The sequence below is a fragment of the Salvelinus alpinus genome, chromosome 33 (assembly GCF_045679555.1).
Source record: "Salvelinus alpinus chromosome 33, SLU_Salpinus.1, whole genome shotgun sequence".
In the NCBI taxonomy this organism is placed as follows: domain Eukaryota; kingdom Metazoa; phylum Chordata; class Actinopteri; order Salmoniformes; family Salmonidae; genus Salvelinus; species Salvelinus alpinus.
In genome coordinates, this window is record NC_092118.1 from 12,475,219 (window position 1) to 12,492,900 (window position 17,682).

The 17,682-nt window shown below is 45.6% G+C and overlaps 1 protein-coding gene and 1 long non-coding RNA gene across 4 annotated transcripts in view; one reads left to right on the forward strand and one right to left on the reverse strand.

Annotated features, from left to right (window-relative positions):
* LOC139562879 (teashirt homolog 3-like) overlaps positions 1-16,061 on the reverse strand; it is a 34,926-nt gene extending 18,865 nt beyond the window's left edge. The window contains exon 1 of one of the 2 annotated variants that reach the window (XM_071381003.1): positions 15,932-16,061. Coding sequence is in view for 1 of the 2 variants with exons in the window: in XM_071381002.1 (XP_071237103.1) it covers positions 15,170-15,209 (40 nt within the window). In the remaining variant the exon portion in view is untranslated. Of the gene's footprint in view, positions 1-15,169; positions 15,310-15,931 lie in introns of those variants that run through there. The other variant, XM_071381002.1, reaches the window with a different exon arrangement.
* The window catches only part of LOC139562880 (uncharacterized), a 60,946-nt gene that overhangs the window by 28,681 nt on the left and 14,583 nt on the right, over positions 1-17,682 (forward strand). The window contains exons 1-2 of one of the 2 annotated variants that reach the window (XR_011672458.1): positions 16,378-16,454; positions 16,707-16,797. This is a non-coding gene — a long non-coding RNA (uncharacterized lncRNA). Of the gene's footprint in view, positions 1-4,256; positions 4,389-16,377; positions 16,455-16,706; positions 16,798-17,682 lie in introns of those variants that run through there. The other variant, XR_011672459.1, reaches the window with a different exon arrangement.

The window sequence follows — 17,682 nt, forward strand, 5'->3', positions numbered from 1 at the left end:
CTCTTTCATTCAGTCTCTTTTTTTTTTTACCTGTGCGTACCCCCTTTCTTTTCTGATTGTGTTCTTGCGTTTAATTGTGTGGTGTGGGGAAACTCCCTCCAGTGACCACAGGAGACAAAAAGTCATGAACGGACGTCAACAAACGTTGTGAAACTGACAACGCCCAAATCAGGCCCCGCACACAGACCCAGAGACAGTGATTCCCTAAACTGGGAGGAGAGTCAGTCAGACATACACAGCAGTGTTGAAGCATCAGTGTTAAATGCGCTCCCTCCCTTTGGGAACCACGGGATGTGTAACGCTCCTGGGAACCACGGGACAGATGTGCTCTCCCACCACTGGCCCGCCACCAGAAGACCTTTATCCGCCATCTCTGGAATGCCATGTCATGTCCCACAATTGATTCGAGTGATTTACTGCACACACACACATAACAACACACACACACACACCCTAGCCATAGACTGTTCTCTCTGCCACCGCACGGCAAGCAGTACCGGAGCACCAAGTCTAGGTCCAAGAGGCTTCTAAGCAGCTTCTACCCCCAAGCCATAAGACTCCTGAACATCTAATCAAATGGCTACACAGACTATTTGCATTGCCCCCCCCTCTTTTACACCGCTTCTACTCTCTGTTATTATTTATGCATAGTCCCTTTAATAACTCTCCCTACATGTACACATTGCCTCAATTACCTCGACTAACCGGTGCCCCCGCACATTGACTCTGTACCAGTACCCCCTGTATATAGCCTCGCTAATGTTATTTTACTGCTGCTCTTTAATGACTTGTTCTTTTGATTTCTTATTCTTTTGATTATTTTTTGAACTGCATTGTTGGTTAAGGGCCTGTAAGTCAGCATTTCACTGTAAGGTCTACACCTGCTGTATTCGGCGTATGTGACTAATAACATTTGATTTCATATGCATTCTCTTTTCACATGTAGACGCAAGATTACGTCACAGTGACACACATCTAACATACTGCATACCCCCCCCCCCCCCCCCCCCACACACACACACACACACTTGTCTTGTTTCCAGAGAACTCCATGACTCTGTGTCTGTATCAGGCCTCAGGAATTCATAAACAGAGTGGGCCTTGTCAGGCCTGAGTGTAACATCCACTCTTCAGAAACAGGAAGTGTTGATGACTAGCCGTGTCATGGAGCCTGGCCGGGCTACACACTGATCGCTCATGTGCCTGTCCTGACCTTTACACGCCACACAGTACATACACAACAGTAACAATAGACACATGTCTCACTAAGTCATAGCGACATCTAGTAATACACGGACTAACAACAGAAACCACTTCAAGCCAGAACGCAGTGAGAATCACAGAGGCGTGGATCAAGACATGTGCTTTGCTCAGCAGAGATAAGAGTGAAGTACTATCACACGGATGGTTTTGTCTGTCTGGGTGGCACAACAAGGACAGGGGCTTTAATAGTAAAGGATATCTCTGGAACTACGCGGCTAATTATATCTAAAAATATCAAGGCGTCTCGTAGAAGTCGTCTTTCTGAGGACGATCACATTAGCCGGCGAGTCGTAAACGGATAAGTACATTTATAGCACGGCGTCCAAGGCGTTTCAACGAGCCACAATGCTCTTACTGTTTTGATTCTTTCTGTTTGAAATGTTACACTCTCGTCTGGGTGGGTGCATTTGACTGGTGGCTAACCAACACCATCCATCCCCTTTCTGTCCTCAGTTAGGGTGTGGGATGTCTCCAGACCTTCCACCCCTGTCAGTCAGTGGAGTGGGAGGGAGTTGATACCACTATATTATACTTGCCTCATTTGGCATACCCTGGCAATTCTTACTCACGTCGTCAACACATACGGACGGCCATTTACTTTGACAGTTAACGTTAAATGAAGATTCGGTTAATTTTTTTTCAAAACGTGTCGAGGTCATGTGATCACATTTTTAAAACAGTAACTGCCGCTACTGGTTATCACGCGAGCGTTCCAAAGGTCTGTTCAATAGTCCAGCTTATTATAGTCAATGAATCAATTCCTTTCACGTTAACCATGTTTATTGACTCTATTGCCCAGTGAGCTAATGAAAAGAGGTCTGCTCTTTGGTAAGAAGGTAGTTTTCATGTGGCTATTACAGCGTCTTTAAATAGACAGGTCTTGTGTGCTGCCTTCATTTGGACAAATCAAAAAGGGGGTTGTTTTCCCTGTCTGGGTCTGGTGACATTGTTGAATAGGTGGGACAGAGAGAGATAGAGAGAGAGTGAGAGAGCGAATGTGTGCGTTGCTTGTAGCCCGGGGCGAGGCTTTGGGCTAAAGTCTTTTGGAGACAAGGTAAAGCGGTAGAGGCTATGGGACATTGCTATTCCCACACATTATTATGACTGGCCCCTTCTTTCACCAGCTGTGTGGAGAGAGCACACAGTTCCACTACGATATGCCTTGATTATCTTCTAGAACGTAAATAAACCCGTCCGAAATTATTATGAGAACCGACGGGACGTCAAAACACAAGAGACACGTGCAGATCAAAGAAGGGTTATGGGGGATAGGAGCCCCCACCCTATGAATCATACTGTAAACCTCTCTCTATAGTCACAACACACAGCCCCAGAGGATTGTCGGCTATGGGAGTTTACATATGAACGTTAGGCAACACTGTGGTAGAAATATAACATTGGAGAACATGCTGGTTCAAGGAGAATGAGCAGTGTGCTCTCTGGCTCATCCGACGGAACACGAGGGACTAGGAAGCGCTGGGAGAAAACAGGGGATGGACAAAGAGAGAGAAAGAGAGGGAGCGAGAACCCAAAGGAGACCTGGTGTAGTAGGCAACCTGACCTCAGATCGCCTAAAGCAGGGATCATCAACTAGATTTAGCTGCGGATGGTCAGGGGTCCGGAACATATTTACAAATCATTTGTAGACTGCAAATTGACCACAAGAAGCTCAAACAGACTAAAACATAATAATTTCAAACCTGGCTTACATTTGTATATGATCACATCTCTCTATTATGTGCTGAAATACTTTGGAACCTATTTCCAAAATTAAATTCACTTGGGGCTAATTTGCTGGTGTGTTTTAGAGTATTTTATATCCCCCCAAAAAGATTTTGCTCAGAAAACTTGAGGGGCCAAATAAAATCACATGCGGGCCAATTTCGGCCCGCGGGCCGCCAGTTGGGGAACCCTGACCTAAAGTCCCTGGGCCCCTGAGTCTAGGAGGGCTCTGATACCTGGGTCAGACAAACAAACACACATAAAAACAAGCCAACACATTATGTAAGTAGTTATACAAACATGCATGCTGAACACACGCAATATCACATGTTATGTTTCCCAACACCTCTCCAAACTCCTGCCTGCCGTGAGCCTGTGGATCCACACACCTCCACAGATGTAGGGGCCGGGATCCTATAAAGGCAGAGGCAGGCAGGCAGCTCCACTACAGGCCCCCCTCTACTGGGCCCCAAGGGTCACTGCAGGGCCCTATCTCTACTGCACTGGTCTGCCTGTCTGTCTGTGGGTGGGCGGGTGTGTGTGTGTGGGTGGTGGTTCTTACAAGTGTGCCATTTCTTTAATCTACCTTACAGTGCATATCATAGGCAAAATGGAGAGGGTGTGTTAGCAGCATCAATTTGAAGAGCCCCATTTTAAACCCCACATTTGTAGCATTTACCGGTGTCAGAGACAGTGTGCGTGCTTTAGCGCGGTTGTCCCCTTCTCTCTCTCTCTCTTTCTCTCATCCGCTCTGCCAGCCTTTTATTATTTCTCTCCACTTTCGAGCCAATCTACTTTTAATGGAATTAGAACCTGTGCCACTGACTGTCATCAGCACTCACTCACTCCTCTCCTTCACTGTGTCGGGAGAGAGAGAGAGAGCGAGTACCATCCAGTCTCTTCTCCTTCCTATGCTCCGTTCCTCTTCCCTGGCTTCTCTTCTTTTAAATCCAGGCAACCCAGACCAAGTGCTAGCAAGGGTCATGCCTTTTTAATTATCTCTCCTGCCTTTGATTAATTATTCCGTCTGACAATAGTGTGTTTCTAATGCTTTTCACCTGCCCGCGCTGATTGACAGCGTCTCTGTCTGATTCAAAGCAAACAGCTGCTGCCATGATTGCCTAGCAACCAGGAGGTGATGGATGAGTCTCAAAGATGGATGGCCACAATAAATCATGTCTCCTGCTATAAAACTGGAAAAAGAAAGAGAGGAGGGGGGGAGAAAAAGAGCACAAAACCAAACAACCTCTCTCTCTCTATCTCTCTCCTAGTGCGGAGGGCAGGGTTGAGGCTCTCTCCTCTGCCTGACCCTGTCTCGTTCCTTCGCTCCTCTCCTCCTCCTGTACAGGAGTCCAGTTCTTCACGGCAGGAAGAAGACCAGAGGAAAATAAATGGCATAGAGGGTGAGTAGGCTTTGCGAAAATGTTGGTGTGTGATGAGGTAACCTCTCAGAGAGAGACCAGCTATCACTAGCTATCTCTCCTGTGGTCTGACTTTGGCCTGGGGCGGCGCTTGTTGGCATGGGGAGGGGCTTGTTGATATGCAGGCAGACAGTAGGAAAACCCAGCTGGAACAATGATTGGCTGACTACAAACCTAAGATTACTTTTATTGAATCCGACACTAGGCAAGATTATAATTCACTCTGAAATGGCATTGTGCTTAACAGCTATTACAATAACATTGTACTGTACCTGCATTGGACACACCTAGGTTGATAGGGGAAAAAACACCTGTCCTCCGCTTGCACTTAAATAGTCCAGTCTAAGGAATGAAAACATTTGACCATATCCGAAAGATATTCAAAATAAACCATTATAAGTGCTCAAAATGTAGTCTATCCACATTATTGTGAGTCACGGGGCTGACTAACATAGTCATCCGTATTTCTTCCTTGTGGGCCACAGCTGTTCAGCCACACAGCCCTGACGATGGTCACCTCATCTCGCTAGTCTGGCGAAATAAAACCAAAAACCTCCTATAAAACAACACAAATACACAGGAAGGAAGCAAACTAAAAAGAAAGACCAGTTTCAAAACAAGGGTTACCCAGGGCGCGGAGCGAGGGCCACGTCCAACATTAGCTGTTTTTTTTTCTTCTCTTCTTCACCTGACCTCCATTGGTTTTATTTTTACCCTTTCGGGCAAAAGTAGGCAGTGAGGTGCATTAGGAGTGAGCGAGTGCTGCTCCTCTGGTATCTGGTAACAAACAAGGATCTGGCTGACCCATCCATCACTGAGCCCACGTCCTGGGTCTAGCACTCAGTCCCCTCTTCGCCAAAGCTCAGGTTACAGCTTTACACGGCCAGTCTAAATAATATTCAAAATGATGAATGACACAGCCAGCCTCATATCCATCATCAATCTCGTTTTTTAAGGAGCATCCATCTTCAGTAACGCTCCTTTGAATCATGGGAAAGCGAGAGAGCTCAGATTCACTGGCGTAACCCCCTGAGAGAGCGAGAGAGAGCCGAATGGCAAGGAGCCGGGCCCTTGAGTGATACCTGTCAACCACGGGGCCCAGGGACCGGGACAAAGATGCACTGGGACATGTGTGGGAGCAGGGACTCAGGGAAGAGCAAAGACACACATAGATGCACACATTGATAGGCACACACACACACACACACACACACACATATGCATGCAGATACATCATGATAGACTACACATACAGAATCCATATACACACACTTACACACCCATATTTACAGGAAACACATGGACAGACTACACATGCAGAATCCATACACACACACACACCCATATTTACAGGAAACACATGGACACACACACATACAAACACACGCATAAACACATGAAATACTAACTTAATTCCAAACAAGTCCCCGACCAAACTAAGTGTATTATTTTTAAACACATACTGTACGTCTACAAACAAACAGTATCTTCCTCCCACCTCGAGCACAACACAAAGTCCCCCTCCCATCTCACACATAGGGGTTAGGGAATGTGAGAGGCGAGTCGGAGCGCTACTGGAATTAGAGTGCTGTTCCCCTTCACCCCCAACCTCTCTCTCCATACCCATAGTTCACCAACCCCCCCCCCCCCCCCCCCCGAAGACCCCGTCCTCATCCCACTTTCGGCTTTACATTCCCCACCCCCCCTCCGCCCCCTCAGAGGCGTGGACGCCCAGGCTCCTCTCTAAGGGAGGAAGACAGCCCCTCACACTGGGCTCTGGCAAGGGCCCGTTTGATAAATGACACACGTCATTCTGTCAGGAGAGAAGGGTGGGTCCATGATGTATGACCATGCCGACGAGAGGAGGAAATCAACTGTTTGGCATGGAGCAGCTACTCTCCCTCCACCACAGCTCTGTTTCAGACCTAAAAGACCCGTCCGGCTAGCCTCGTGTGTGTGTGTGTGTGTGTGTGTGTGTGTGTGTGTGTGTGTGTGTGTGTGTGTGTGTGTGTGTGTGTGTGTGTGTGTGTGTGTGTGTGTGTGTGTGTGTGTGTGTGTGGAATGGATGTGTGTGTACGGACAGAGAACAGGCTGGCCTCCTTTCCCTTTGACTCTTCCCCCCCAAACTCTCCCTTTCCCTGTCTCTCTCTCTTTCTTTCTTTCTTTCTTTCTTTCTTTCTTTCTTTCTTTCTTTCTTTCTTTCTTTCTTTCTTTCTTTCTTTCTTTCGCTCTCTCTCTCTCTCTGTTCTTCTCCTCATTCCTTCTCCCCGTGTCCCTCCCCACCAGAGCTACAAACAGGAAGAGTGTAGGGACGGAAGGAATGAAAGAAACTGAAAATAAAGAGGACTAGAAAAAAAGCTAGCTCGGTAGCAAGAGGGCAGTTATATCAATCAAAGTCATCTTCGGCAACAACAATACTACCATTTCAAATAAAATAGCTATCTCAGACAAACGACCGTAACATGGGGATGGAAACCCGATCGGCCAAACTGTTCTTCTCATAAGAGAGAGGATCTACTCCCCCCCCCCCCCCCCCCCCAATTTTATTTTCCTACTCCTCTATCTCACGCTCACCTCTTTTCTTTTTCGACACACAAGCGAAGGCCCTGACATCTGCAGAGTTCATTTAAAGAAAAAAATAAATGTGTCAGAGGAGTGTGACGCCCCCCTCGTACACCCCCCCCCCCCCCCCGCTCGGTTTCATTAGCTCACTGGCAGGGTGGCACTTCTCAAGCTCATTACAGGGGAAGGATTTATGGAGCAGAACCCAATGGCGAAGAAAAGGCATCTGTCAATAATTGCAGGGAGCAGCACTCACATCTCGAGAAGCTTTGAAATCTCATTAGGTATGCAGTTATCAGGCATAAAGATCAAAACCATGACTCAACTCCGACAGAATCCTACCAAAGAAACATTAATTAGCAACAGGCCTGCAGTATAAAATAAAACAGACTTCCTCTCTCTCTCCTTCTCTTCTCTCTCTCTCTCTCTCTCCTTCTCTCTCTCTCCTTCTCTCTCTCTCCTTCTCGCACCTGCCTGTCTTTGCCAAGGAGAGAAAAACCCGACTTCCTGTTACTTAAATGCACACACACATATAGGTGTATAAGCAGAAACACGCAAATCACCCCCCGTTTCAGACCACCACCCCTGCCTTTCCTGACCCCCCCCATTACAAAAAAATAAAGGGTAAAGGGGGGGGGGGGGTAATTCCCAGCATCTGAGACTGATCAGAACATGAAACAGGGGGAGAGAGGGAGGGAGGGAGGGAGGGAAGGGAAGGCGAGGCGTTTGAGGCCGTCTCTTGGCTTCGGAGGAGAGAAGAGGAAGAGGCTGTCATGCCTGAGAAGGATGTCCTGATTACGTGGGCCTCTACGGCTCCCCTGCCTTTCATCACCGCCACCATCAACAACAGCCTCCGTGTCACCCGCACGCCTGACTGATGGCTGCCAGTCTCGCCTGGCCCCTGTCAGAGCCCCACGGGGAAGGGGGACAACCAACCAAAGCTCCGCCCACCACAAAGACAACCAAAGCTCCTCCACCCCCGCCGCCCACACCCATCGGCTGGCCCACCCCAACTGAGGGAAAGAAGCAACCCAGACCTGGAGTCTGGCCCAAACGACACTCAGAACCAACCCCCCCCCCCCCCCTCCCCCACGTCCCTCCATCTCGTCCTCCCCGGCCCCCTACCTCTCCTCTCTGTACACCCCCGTCCCTCCTCGACACGACAACAACACAGGCAGGGATTACTCCACACGGCCATATTTCACTGCACAGGGCTGCTGGGAGATTGAATCCCCCGTGTAGGTGCCAGGCTCCTGAAGACTGGCCCCTCACACACAAAGAGCCATAGTATCGCTGAGAGGAGAGGACAAACCAGACATACAGAGAGAATTTCAGTCGGATAATACACTAGTCTGCCTTGGGAAAGTGCAGCCAGCCAAATTTGGGGGAAGTGTTTTATACTGTACTGAGAAGGAGCATAAAATATATCTGTTTCTCCGCAGAGGAAGTGCAAAGATCCCACAAACTCTCTCAATTTCCTGTTTCCTCAAAAATGTGCCTAGAAGAGAAGCCGATTCCCGTGGTGCTCTGGTGCAGGCCCGATAGCGAATCAGGCTTCACAGTGGGAGTTTGTGGAGGGTGCTCAGAGCAGAGCAGTGGCTGAGCTCTGCCCAATCACTCCACTAGAACAATGACAATATCTCCTGCACATTGAAATAGCAGCGCTTAGGAGTTGACATGATTCCCTAATCATTGGGGAAAGAGAGAAACTGATAATTGTTATATATCAAATATGAACACCCATATCAGAGAGAGGGAGAGGGAGAGGGAGAGGGAGAGAAAAGGAGGAGCTAAGTAGCCACTCATGTCCTGACCAAAATTCCTTTAACCAGTGGTTGGATATTCTCATTAATTGAGAAAACATCCTGTTTGCCATTAAACAAACTGTTGCATTTTATGGTTCATAGATGTTTATCTGTCCAGTCTTGTAATCTTACAACTAGGTTGACTAATGGCTTGCACTGGTGCACAATTTGCTGAGGTGTTCATTTCTGCAGGTACTAAACCATAAAAGGTAGAGCAAAAGGATACATAAATAAATCTTAAACCTTAAGAAAACATAAAGAGCTTCTAGCTTTCCACAAGGAGCGTTTCCGGAATTTACTACCTAGTAATAACACATCTAATACAGTAAATGTGTCACTATGCATGTTCATTCCGGAATAGAAATAACGATCCCAGAAGAAATGGGGACGGCCTATTCCGGAATACTGTTATATGTCTATTGTGTGAACAGTATTGTTTGGATAAGGAGCCAGACACGGTCAAAAACAATGTTTAGGTCTTGATAGCTTGTGTGTAAATGGAACTGTTGTGTGTGTGTTCCATGGGTGTACCTTTGTGTACAACAACTGTATGTGTCTGAGTGTGTTGCATCGCCCTCCCTGCTCTCTCACTAACCCTGCTGCAGTCGCTATTCGTCGCTCTCCCCTCGCAAAACAATATTTGGTGAGAGGAGCAGGGAGGAGAGGGGCTATGAACAAAATGAGAGAAAGATGCAGCCTTGTGAGCCAATTTAAGAAATAACTGCTGATGCATCAGCTATTGACTGTTTCGGCGCGCGTGATAACGCTCAAGGCGAAAGTGTGAGCAAAATGACAGCGTCAACCGCCTGCAATAAACTGCAGCCCGCGAGACCAAGGGAGCTCTAATTGACAGCTGTCAAGCTAATGGGAGCCATGACGGAAGATTCTGGGGGGGAAAAATCTGTTTATCAACCATCAACCGTACATCCTCGAGCAGGGAACTTTCCCTCCCTCCCTCTTTCTCCCTCTTTCTCTGGGCCTACGTTATTCAGCTTTTTCCCCTCACCGCTTCTCCCTTTATTTCTCTCTCTCCGCCCTCTCCGCTCTTAACCCTGTTCATTGTCGCTCACTTGTGGCTGTGAAAAAGGCAGAGGACGGCCATAACTAATCATAGTGTCAGCTGGCTGCCTGGGAGAGCCTCACTTTAGGGAGAGCAATGCAATGCAAGGCAAGGCCCATAATCCTGAGAATGTCCAGGAGTAGACACCTCACTCCGGAGGGGGCACCAGGGACTGGGCTTCTGGAGACTACTGATCATGGGGCCGGGACACACAGACAAAGACTCACGTGGACAGACAGATAGGCCGAGGCCACTCGTTTATTCTCCACATTTGGTTGTGTGATCTGTCTACATGCTATTTCTACTTCACTTTATTTTGGATTAGGCTACTTTGTTCGATGGATTTTTTGCATTCAGCTTCAGACATACACAGCCATGTTGCCATTGACCAGGCGCGTCACGCACCCCAAAAGTCTGAGGGGGCACAAGGTGGTCCAGAGGGGGGACAGTACCCCCGCCCATAAGTAGTAGCCTATCTCCAGTTTCTGTAGCGTGAGGCAGCTTGATGTACAGGTCTATCGCAGGGCCTTACGCCCAATCTATCGCCTTAACGCTGAGTGCCAAGCAGAAACACATCAGGTCCCATTTCTACAGTATTTGGTATGACTCGGCCTGGGAGCGAACTCACAACCTTCTAATCTCAGGGCAGACACTCTAACCACAAGGACACTGAGTTGGTGCATATGTAATTTGGAGAATTTTGCATCTTTCAAACACCTGAAACAGCCTTTTCCTGCACTCCATACCCATAGTCATTATGCTTAATTCTATGTAAAAAAACTAAATGTTATTTTTTTTGCAAATCTAAGCATACCTCTTGAGCTGTCTGTATCCTCCTGACCGGCGGTTATTTTTTAAAATAAATCTCTGCATCTCTACTAAAAGCTGGGTAAAAGATCAAAAGGAAAGTGAGTCCCATTCAGTACATTTAGTAATTGCTTGGTTTTCTAAAGTCTGCCAACCTTGCCAGAAGGCATGCCAGCTAATATAGTTATACAAGCTAGCTACTCTAACTTGATTGACAGCCTGAAATGTCTTCTTGATAGCTAGTTATGAGGTTGGGAGATTGGGAACCTATCTGGTTAGCTAAAACCAGCTTCATAAAATGTATGTGGCTAGTATTATTACAGAGAAAAAACAAACACATTTTTTTTTTTTTAACAGGACAAGTCTGAGGGAGCACGTGCCCCCTATGGGCATGACGCCTCTGTCCACCACAACCAAAAACATTTGGAAAATATGCACTGATAAATCCACTTGATTTTAAATATAATGTAGCTCTTAATAATTATATTTCTAATTAACTGAGGGTGGGGGTGGACTGTGGAAGGTAATGTTTATGAAATCATTTTCTTTCCGTCTCAATAATTAATAGAATTATCATGACCAGCTTTTAACTAGGATAATTAGCCTAATTAAGATGGCATGTTTCATTAAATTTAATTCGCAGAGACTTTGTAGGGGTAAAGCTTCGTACGAGCAAGGCCCCAACAAGCCACTGCTACCGACCTGTGAACTACAGCGGATTAACCAACTACACCAGCGACAAAGTGAATAAAGTAACATTACACTATTACACAAACCCTCTGTTTTTAGCAATAAGCAGAGACAAAACATTATTGCAAGAACATGCAAGCGGTGTGTGTGTGTGCGTGTGTCGGTGCATGTGTGTGTAGTAACCCATGTGTCTACGGGCCACTGTGTGCGGATGTGTTTCCAGCTCGACTGCAACGTTAACACACATCAAGCATGATTAATCACTCTCGCTCATCCACAATCAATCAAACACACACAAAAATCACAGAAATCAGCTGCTTTTCCTCACTGCAATCTATCTCCCGTCAGGCAGAACTAGATCTGTCGTGATCTTAATATTTGTATAAATCACGTTTAGCCCCTTTGAACACAATGCTGATAATAGGCATTTGGAAAATCAACTCATGTGGAAAAGCATCTATACCTTTGACTATGTAATGATGTACGTGATGATGAGCAACGTCAACAATATCAATGTCGACTAGTTTCGCGAGGCTTCTTCAAATATATCTCCCAGACAACGGCCTGCCCCTAAAGCAATAGTATTCTCTATGACAGTGTAGCAAAACAGCTACAACGTCAGTGCAATGTTTTCTGAGTGTTTCAGGCAAGAAGCACTACAGTACTACTCAGTAAGACTAACATGGCACAACACAACTAGTGAAGGAGAAAAAAGTCCTATGTTTGATGTTCCCACTTTCCTCCCCAAAACAACGATATGTTTGGTCTTGCAAGGCTTTGAAGCAGACAAACAAACAAAATAACGGTGTTCACAGCATTGTCCACTCCTAAACGGAGGAAGGTTCTGTGGGGAAAGGTATTGTGGCTAGACAGAGAGATTGGTGTGTGTGTGTGTGTGTGTGTGTGTGTGTGTGTGTGTGTGTGTGTGTGTGTGTGTGTGTGTGTGTGTGTGTGTGTGTGTGTGTGTGTGTGTGTGTGTGTGTGTGTGTGTGTGTGTGTGTGTGTGTGGCTGGCTGTTACAAGCCCCTCTTTCCCAGACAGACTTTTTGAGAGGCTAGTTTTTGTTGTTTTTAGGCTCCTGACCATTAAAAAACAGCCTAATTCCAAGCCAACGTGATTACCCAGGTACCCTGGCCCATTTGTCACCTGCAGCAGAAAATTGAGTTAGTGCACAACTAAAGGCATGGAGGACTGTGTAATATCAACTTGATTACATCAAACTAGCTGCAAACCTAATTGGGCTGGATGACAGTGTGCGGAGCTTGTCATCTCCAATCATTAGGGCTGTCAGGAATCCATCAGCTTTACAGCTAATTAGGTGAACACTAATGAAGCTGGCAAAACAACTTTCTTTTTATACGGCTGAGCAGCCCTTCCAGACTGGTGGGCTGAAAAAGAGAAAAGAGCAAGAGGAGAGAAAGAGAGAGGGAAGCAAAGAGAAGGAGAGAGGGAGAGAGAGATTTTCTCATGAAACGCTCAAGGTTGTCAGGGACTGGATTTCCCAAAGTTCCTAATCAAGGCCCATTATCTGCCATTTTTTGCTCTTTCCATCACTACAGCGCAATCAATTTGTCACCACTCTTTGTATGCCACGGAGCAGTCGTCAACCTTATAACTTGCAGCTGTGAGGGCTGCTGGGAAAGTAAGAGGGGCGAAGGTTGGGAGGGGGTATACAGACCCTGTAAAAAAATTACAGGAAGTTGCCTCGTCACAACAACAACAAAAAACATCCCTCACTGCTCTCGTGTCTGTCCTCATCCGCTCATCAAAATAATAAATGCCTTATTTTCCTCTCTCACTCTCTCGTCTGGGATAAGAAGGCTTTCAGTCATCTCCCCTCGACCCCCACCCCCAGCGTGTCCATTAGGCAAAAGCGTTTTGATAAAGTAAAGCCCAGGCCCAACGTATGGAGAAACAAAATGAGAGCAGTCACTCTGCCAACTTCTGATTGACCATTAGAGCCATTGATGAATGTGGCTGTCAGAAGGGAGACAATTAAATCAAATATGAAACAAAGTCGCTTTGACGGGTCGTTCTGATGGAGCAAACCATTCTTCCGTCTCCCGATTAGGCTAATAGTTACATTTTTCATAGAAGCACTGTGTGTACGCACAAGATACAATTGTTTGTGTGTGTGTGTGTGTGTGTGTGTGTGTGTGTGTGTGTGTGTGTGTGTGTGTGTGTGTGTGTGTGTGTGTGTGTGTGTGTGTGTGTAGTAAAGCGAGCGATTACTATAATAATGGCATAATATTGAATTTGTATAGTATATTTTAAGGGGATTTGACCTAGGTGCTTGTTATAGTTTTGTTATAGGCTAAAAGTTGCAGTAGTAGAGATTCATTTACATGTAGGCTAAGTTTCAGAAAACTTAACTACACTTTAAAGCATATAGGTAAATGTCGAATCAAAATCAAATCAAATCAAACTTTATTTGCCACATGCGCCGAATGTAGCCTACATTGTGATGGTAATGAAGCAAATCTCTCACAAATAAGAATAACCCGTATTGAATCTTAAAACAGGTAGCCTGTATACTTCAACACATTGGTGCTTCAAACAATACTTCCAAAAGCAGACATAAAACCCAGACGTTTCAGCCATATAGCAACAGTATGAGAACAGAAGTCTGATTCAAATAATATTTTTTCCCCCAACAGAATGGTAGCTAAGTAACTACCATGTTGTAGCGTAGCCTAATTACTTACATAGAGTAGAATATATGAGGTGTTCTATGACCTAAGTAAGATTTAATTAAAACATATTTTGAAGAGTCACGTGGATTGTTCTATATTCTCTACTTTTTAAGAGAGAGAGAGAAAAAATGTGGCCTTTGGCTCTGACAACGTGAAAAAGTACAAAAGAAGCAATTAAAGATGCTTTAAATCGCTAATTGTCAGACCAGACATGACGTCACGCGAACGTTGACCTGACGTTGCTATGGGAAGTGATTTATTTGTGTTTATCGGGAAAGAATAGATCAAAGACAAGCCAGATGACGGGCAATCAATCAGCCATCAAATCGAAAGATGGCAATTGTCCATTAAAGCCTCTTCCAGCCCACGTCTCCCCTAGGATCGGCTGCGAAAGAATCTTTAAGTATTTCCCAGAAAGGAGAAATCAGCAAAGGGAAACTTGGCGAAAGTTGACATTTTGTGATCAAATGTTTTAGCACAAAGCCCCAAACGAGCATCAAAGGAAATCATGACAGTCAGCTGACAAGAGCCCCCTTTTCCATACGCTTCTTTATAGATCTCTAATTCATGGAGTCAATATCTACACCCTACGGAGGGAGGAAGGGAGAGTAGGCTAAAATAGGGTAAAATGGAGAGAGACCAATCAAAGCTGAAGTTGTCTGACTAGTCGGATAGAGCTACGGCCTGTAAACCTTCCATGTCTTTCGAGAACTGTTGTTAGCAGATCGTTCATCGAATGGACTCATTGTTGCCCCAGAAGATCGAAAAAATTATAAACTTAGAACATTTAAACAATGTTGCCAATAACTAGGCTATGTAGCCTAATGGGCTATGTAAGTATGCTGATAATGCAATTACTATTAAAATAGTAGGTGGCTAGTATCAAACGTGGTCTACGTGGTTGTAAAAAAACAAAAGCACATCCTCTTCAAAGGGAAAGTACAAAAAAACTTATAGCTAGTAGCCTAACCATCCCTCTTTGAGTGAATGGGTATTTGCCATTTCCTCCCATTGTAGGCTATGCTACAATGTAGCTACACGCACATGATTCAGTACTATACATGGTAGGACTAGTGAAAGCAATGGAAATAGCTCAGCAGTCGTAGTAAAAACAGAGGTGATAACATGCAAATCATAGAGTCGTACCTGCCGCACGTCGGGGCGCTTGCTGTTTCCTCCGCGGCATTCTTATTTCGGGGTTCTGAAGAGTTCTTCTCTAGCCCCAGAGATCCCTAGCTGGTCCGCTCTTCTTTGATAGCGGCGCTTCCTTACACGGTACCCGGGACGCTTTCAGAAGGCTGACATAGATCGGCAGTTTTCAAACAAAAATGCAGACATTGAAGAACGGGTAGATCTGAAGATGAAGAAGAACAAGCTTTTTTCTTCTTCTCCTGTTCGACTTGGATATCACAGTGTGGAGACGGAGAGTACAGTGGTGGGAGAAAAAAAAATCTTCAGCCTCAATGTGATTCTCACTCCGCGATGGAGGCTGCAACAGGCAAGCTTAAAGGAAAACGAAATGAACGCGTCACTCAAAGTCTGCAAACAGGGGCAAACATCAAGCGCTGTCACATCTGTGCCGTGCACATCCAATGGCTAGCTAGCTCTTGTCATGTAAGCATCACATGTCTGCTGTCCCTCCCGCAGCCCCATAACGGTGTCTGATACGAACTATACAGTCTATACAGCATAAAAAGTAAGCTTAGCTATTTGAAAGAAATCATTCATGAGCATTTTCAAAAGTCATCCATGCATGCTGCAGATCAAATGCTGATACAATAGCATAACTGTAAGGAGGAGAGCACCGTTCCACTCTTTGGCTACATATGGAAACAAAACATTTTCTACTTCCCTAGGCTATTGGACTATCTTAATGTTGACTAGATGGTAACGGAATGGCATACTTACTCAATCGGTTGATTAACTGCGTTATCCATGAGGATTTCGATTCCAGTAATCACACGCAATTTAAAAACCAGCAAGGCAGCATCTCCGCGTCGCTGTAGCCATCGTATGAAAATCCCAGTCTTTCCAAGTCCCCTTAAAACATCAACAAATATATATTGTTTTTAAGATAGCAGAGGTAAAGGCAAAGGTTGAAAGAAGAGATGGACGGACTTGTCGCCCACACGCTGGCTCGCTCCGTTATTTTGTCCAAGCGCGTTCAAAATCCACGGAGAGCAGTTCGAATCGATGAGATACGTGCTTGATTGGGTATCCCTTGTTGTAATAATGTACATCAGAAGGAGGGGATGGACTCGTGCTGTGCCTCAGCTGCTCTGAGAGCATGGATCAGCAGCTATTGCCAAACACTTTCTTGGCTGCTAATAGCACTTTTTCCTCTTCTTTGTGTGGCTGATAGTAGGTATTTAAAACAGCACCAGCGAATCAGTCGAGTCTTCCTTACTGCAAGATGCCTTCTTCTGCTCAAGTGAGTCCGGCACAAAATCCGTATCATGCGCTCTCCTTGTTTTTGTTGATACAGAATGGAAAGAATAGTAGGCTAGTTTTTTTTTACGGTGAGATCAAAATGATGCACACACCCCCATCCTCCAGATTTGGGACCCTCACAGACACTATCAGCTTTTTCTTTCAAATGTTTCCCTCACAGTAAAGAAAAAACTTACAGAGAATTTTCTGTATTATTTAGGGGGAAAGTGGAAAAATTATCCCTCTTTTTCAGATCATCTTCAAGATAGAATACAATTGGTCCGCTGTCTGCTGGAAAGGTTATGACTGTGGATGCAAATGATTTTCTCGCTAACCAGAACACGGTAAGTTGTCAAAGGATGTTTTCTTCTGCCAGATGTGTGTGTCCGTGTCTTTGCGGTGTCGTGGTTTCCCCAGTCTCACGCTAGTCAATAGTCAGACATATCTGACCGCAGAGGGGATCAATCCCTTGTTAGTGGCAGAGGAGTCGCTCGATAGGAACACGATCTCCTCTCCGTTCGCCAGGCTTGTTGAGGGATGAGAAAGAGCAGTCTTTCACTGATTCTGGATGTTTTAGCCTAATCTCGCTGCGTATTCCGCTACACCACTGCATGCCGTTAGATCCGCCCAAGCATCTGTCCGTCTAACCATTGGCGCATCCATCAGTGTCACACGCTCTGCACACTCGCAACGACAATACCCCTCTCAGTAGACACAGCAGCCTCCGCATAGCGCCTCTACATTTCTGACACATTCGCCTTGGTCAACAAGCTGGAGATTTTCAGTGGTCTAATGGTCGACATTCTCATTTCCTAATACAAGAAATCAAAAGGGAATCAAGGCAGAGTTGATGCAATCGGTAGCTTTTCACTAGCATTGCATTGAGACAGTGGGCTATGTAAAGCTGTGCGCCACTCTGCCTCTAGTCGTCTGAAGCCTACTGTTAACTCTGGAAAGCCACTGCTACCTCAAAGAATCACTATGTTTTTTAATGCAAACCATGGTAACCATATACACATTTTATCTCAGATGGACTAAAAACATAGTATCCAAAGTTGTATTTGGTTTGTGCGTAAAGGCGCGTAAAAGGGCTTTTTGGGAACGCACGAAAAGGCGAAGTGCAATAGAACGCTTTACTTGAGATAGGCTGACTGATATATCATGATGGTGCTGAGGACAACATGAGTTGTGGAAGAGAACTGGAAAGGATTGTCTGTACATATGTACAG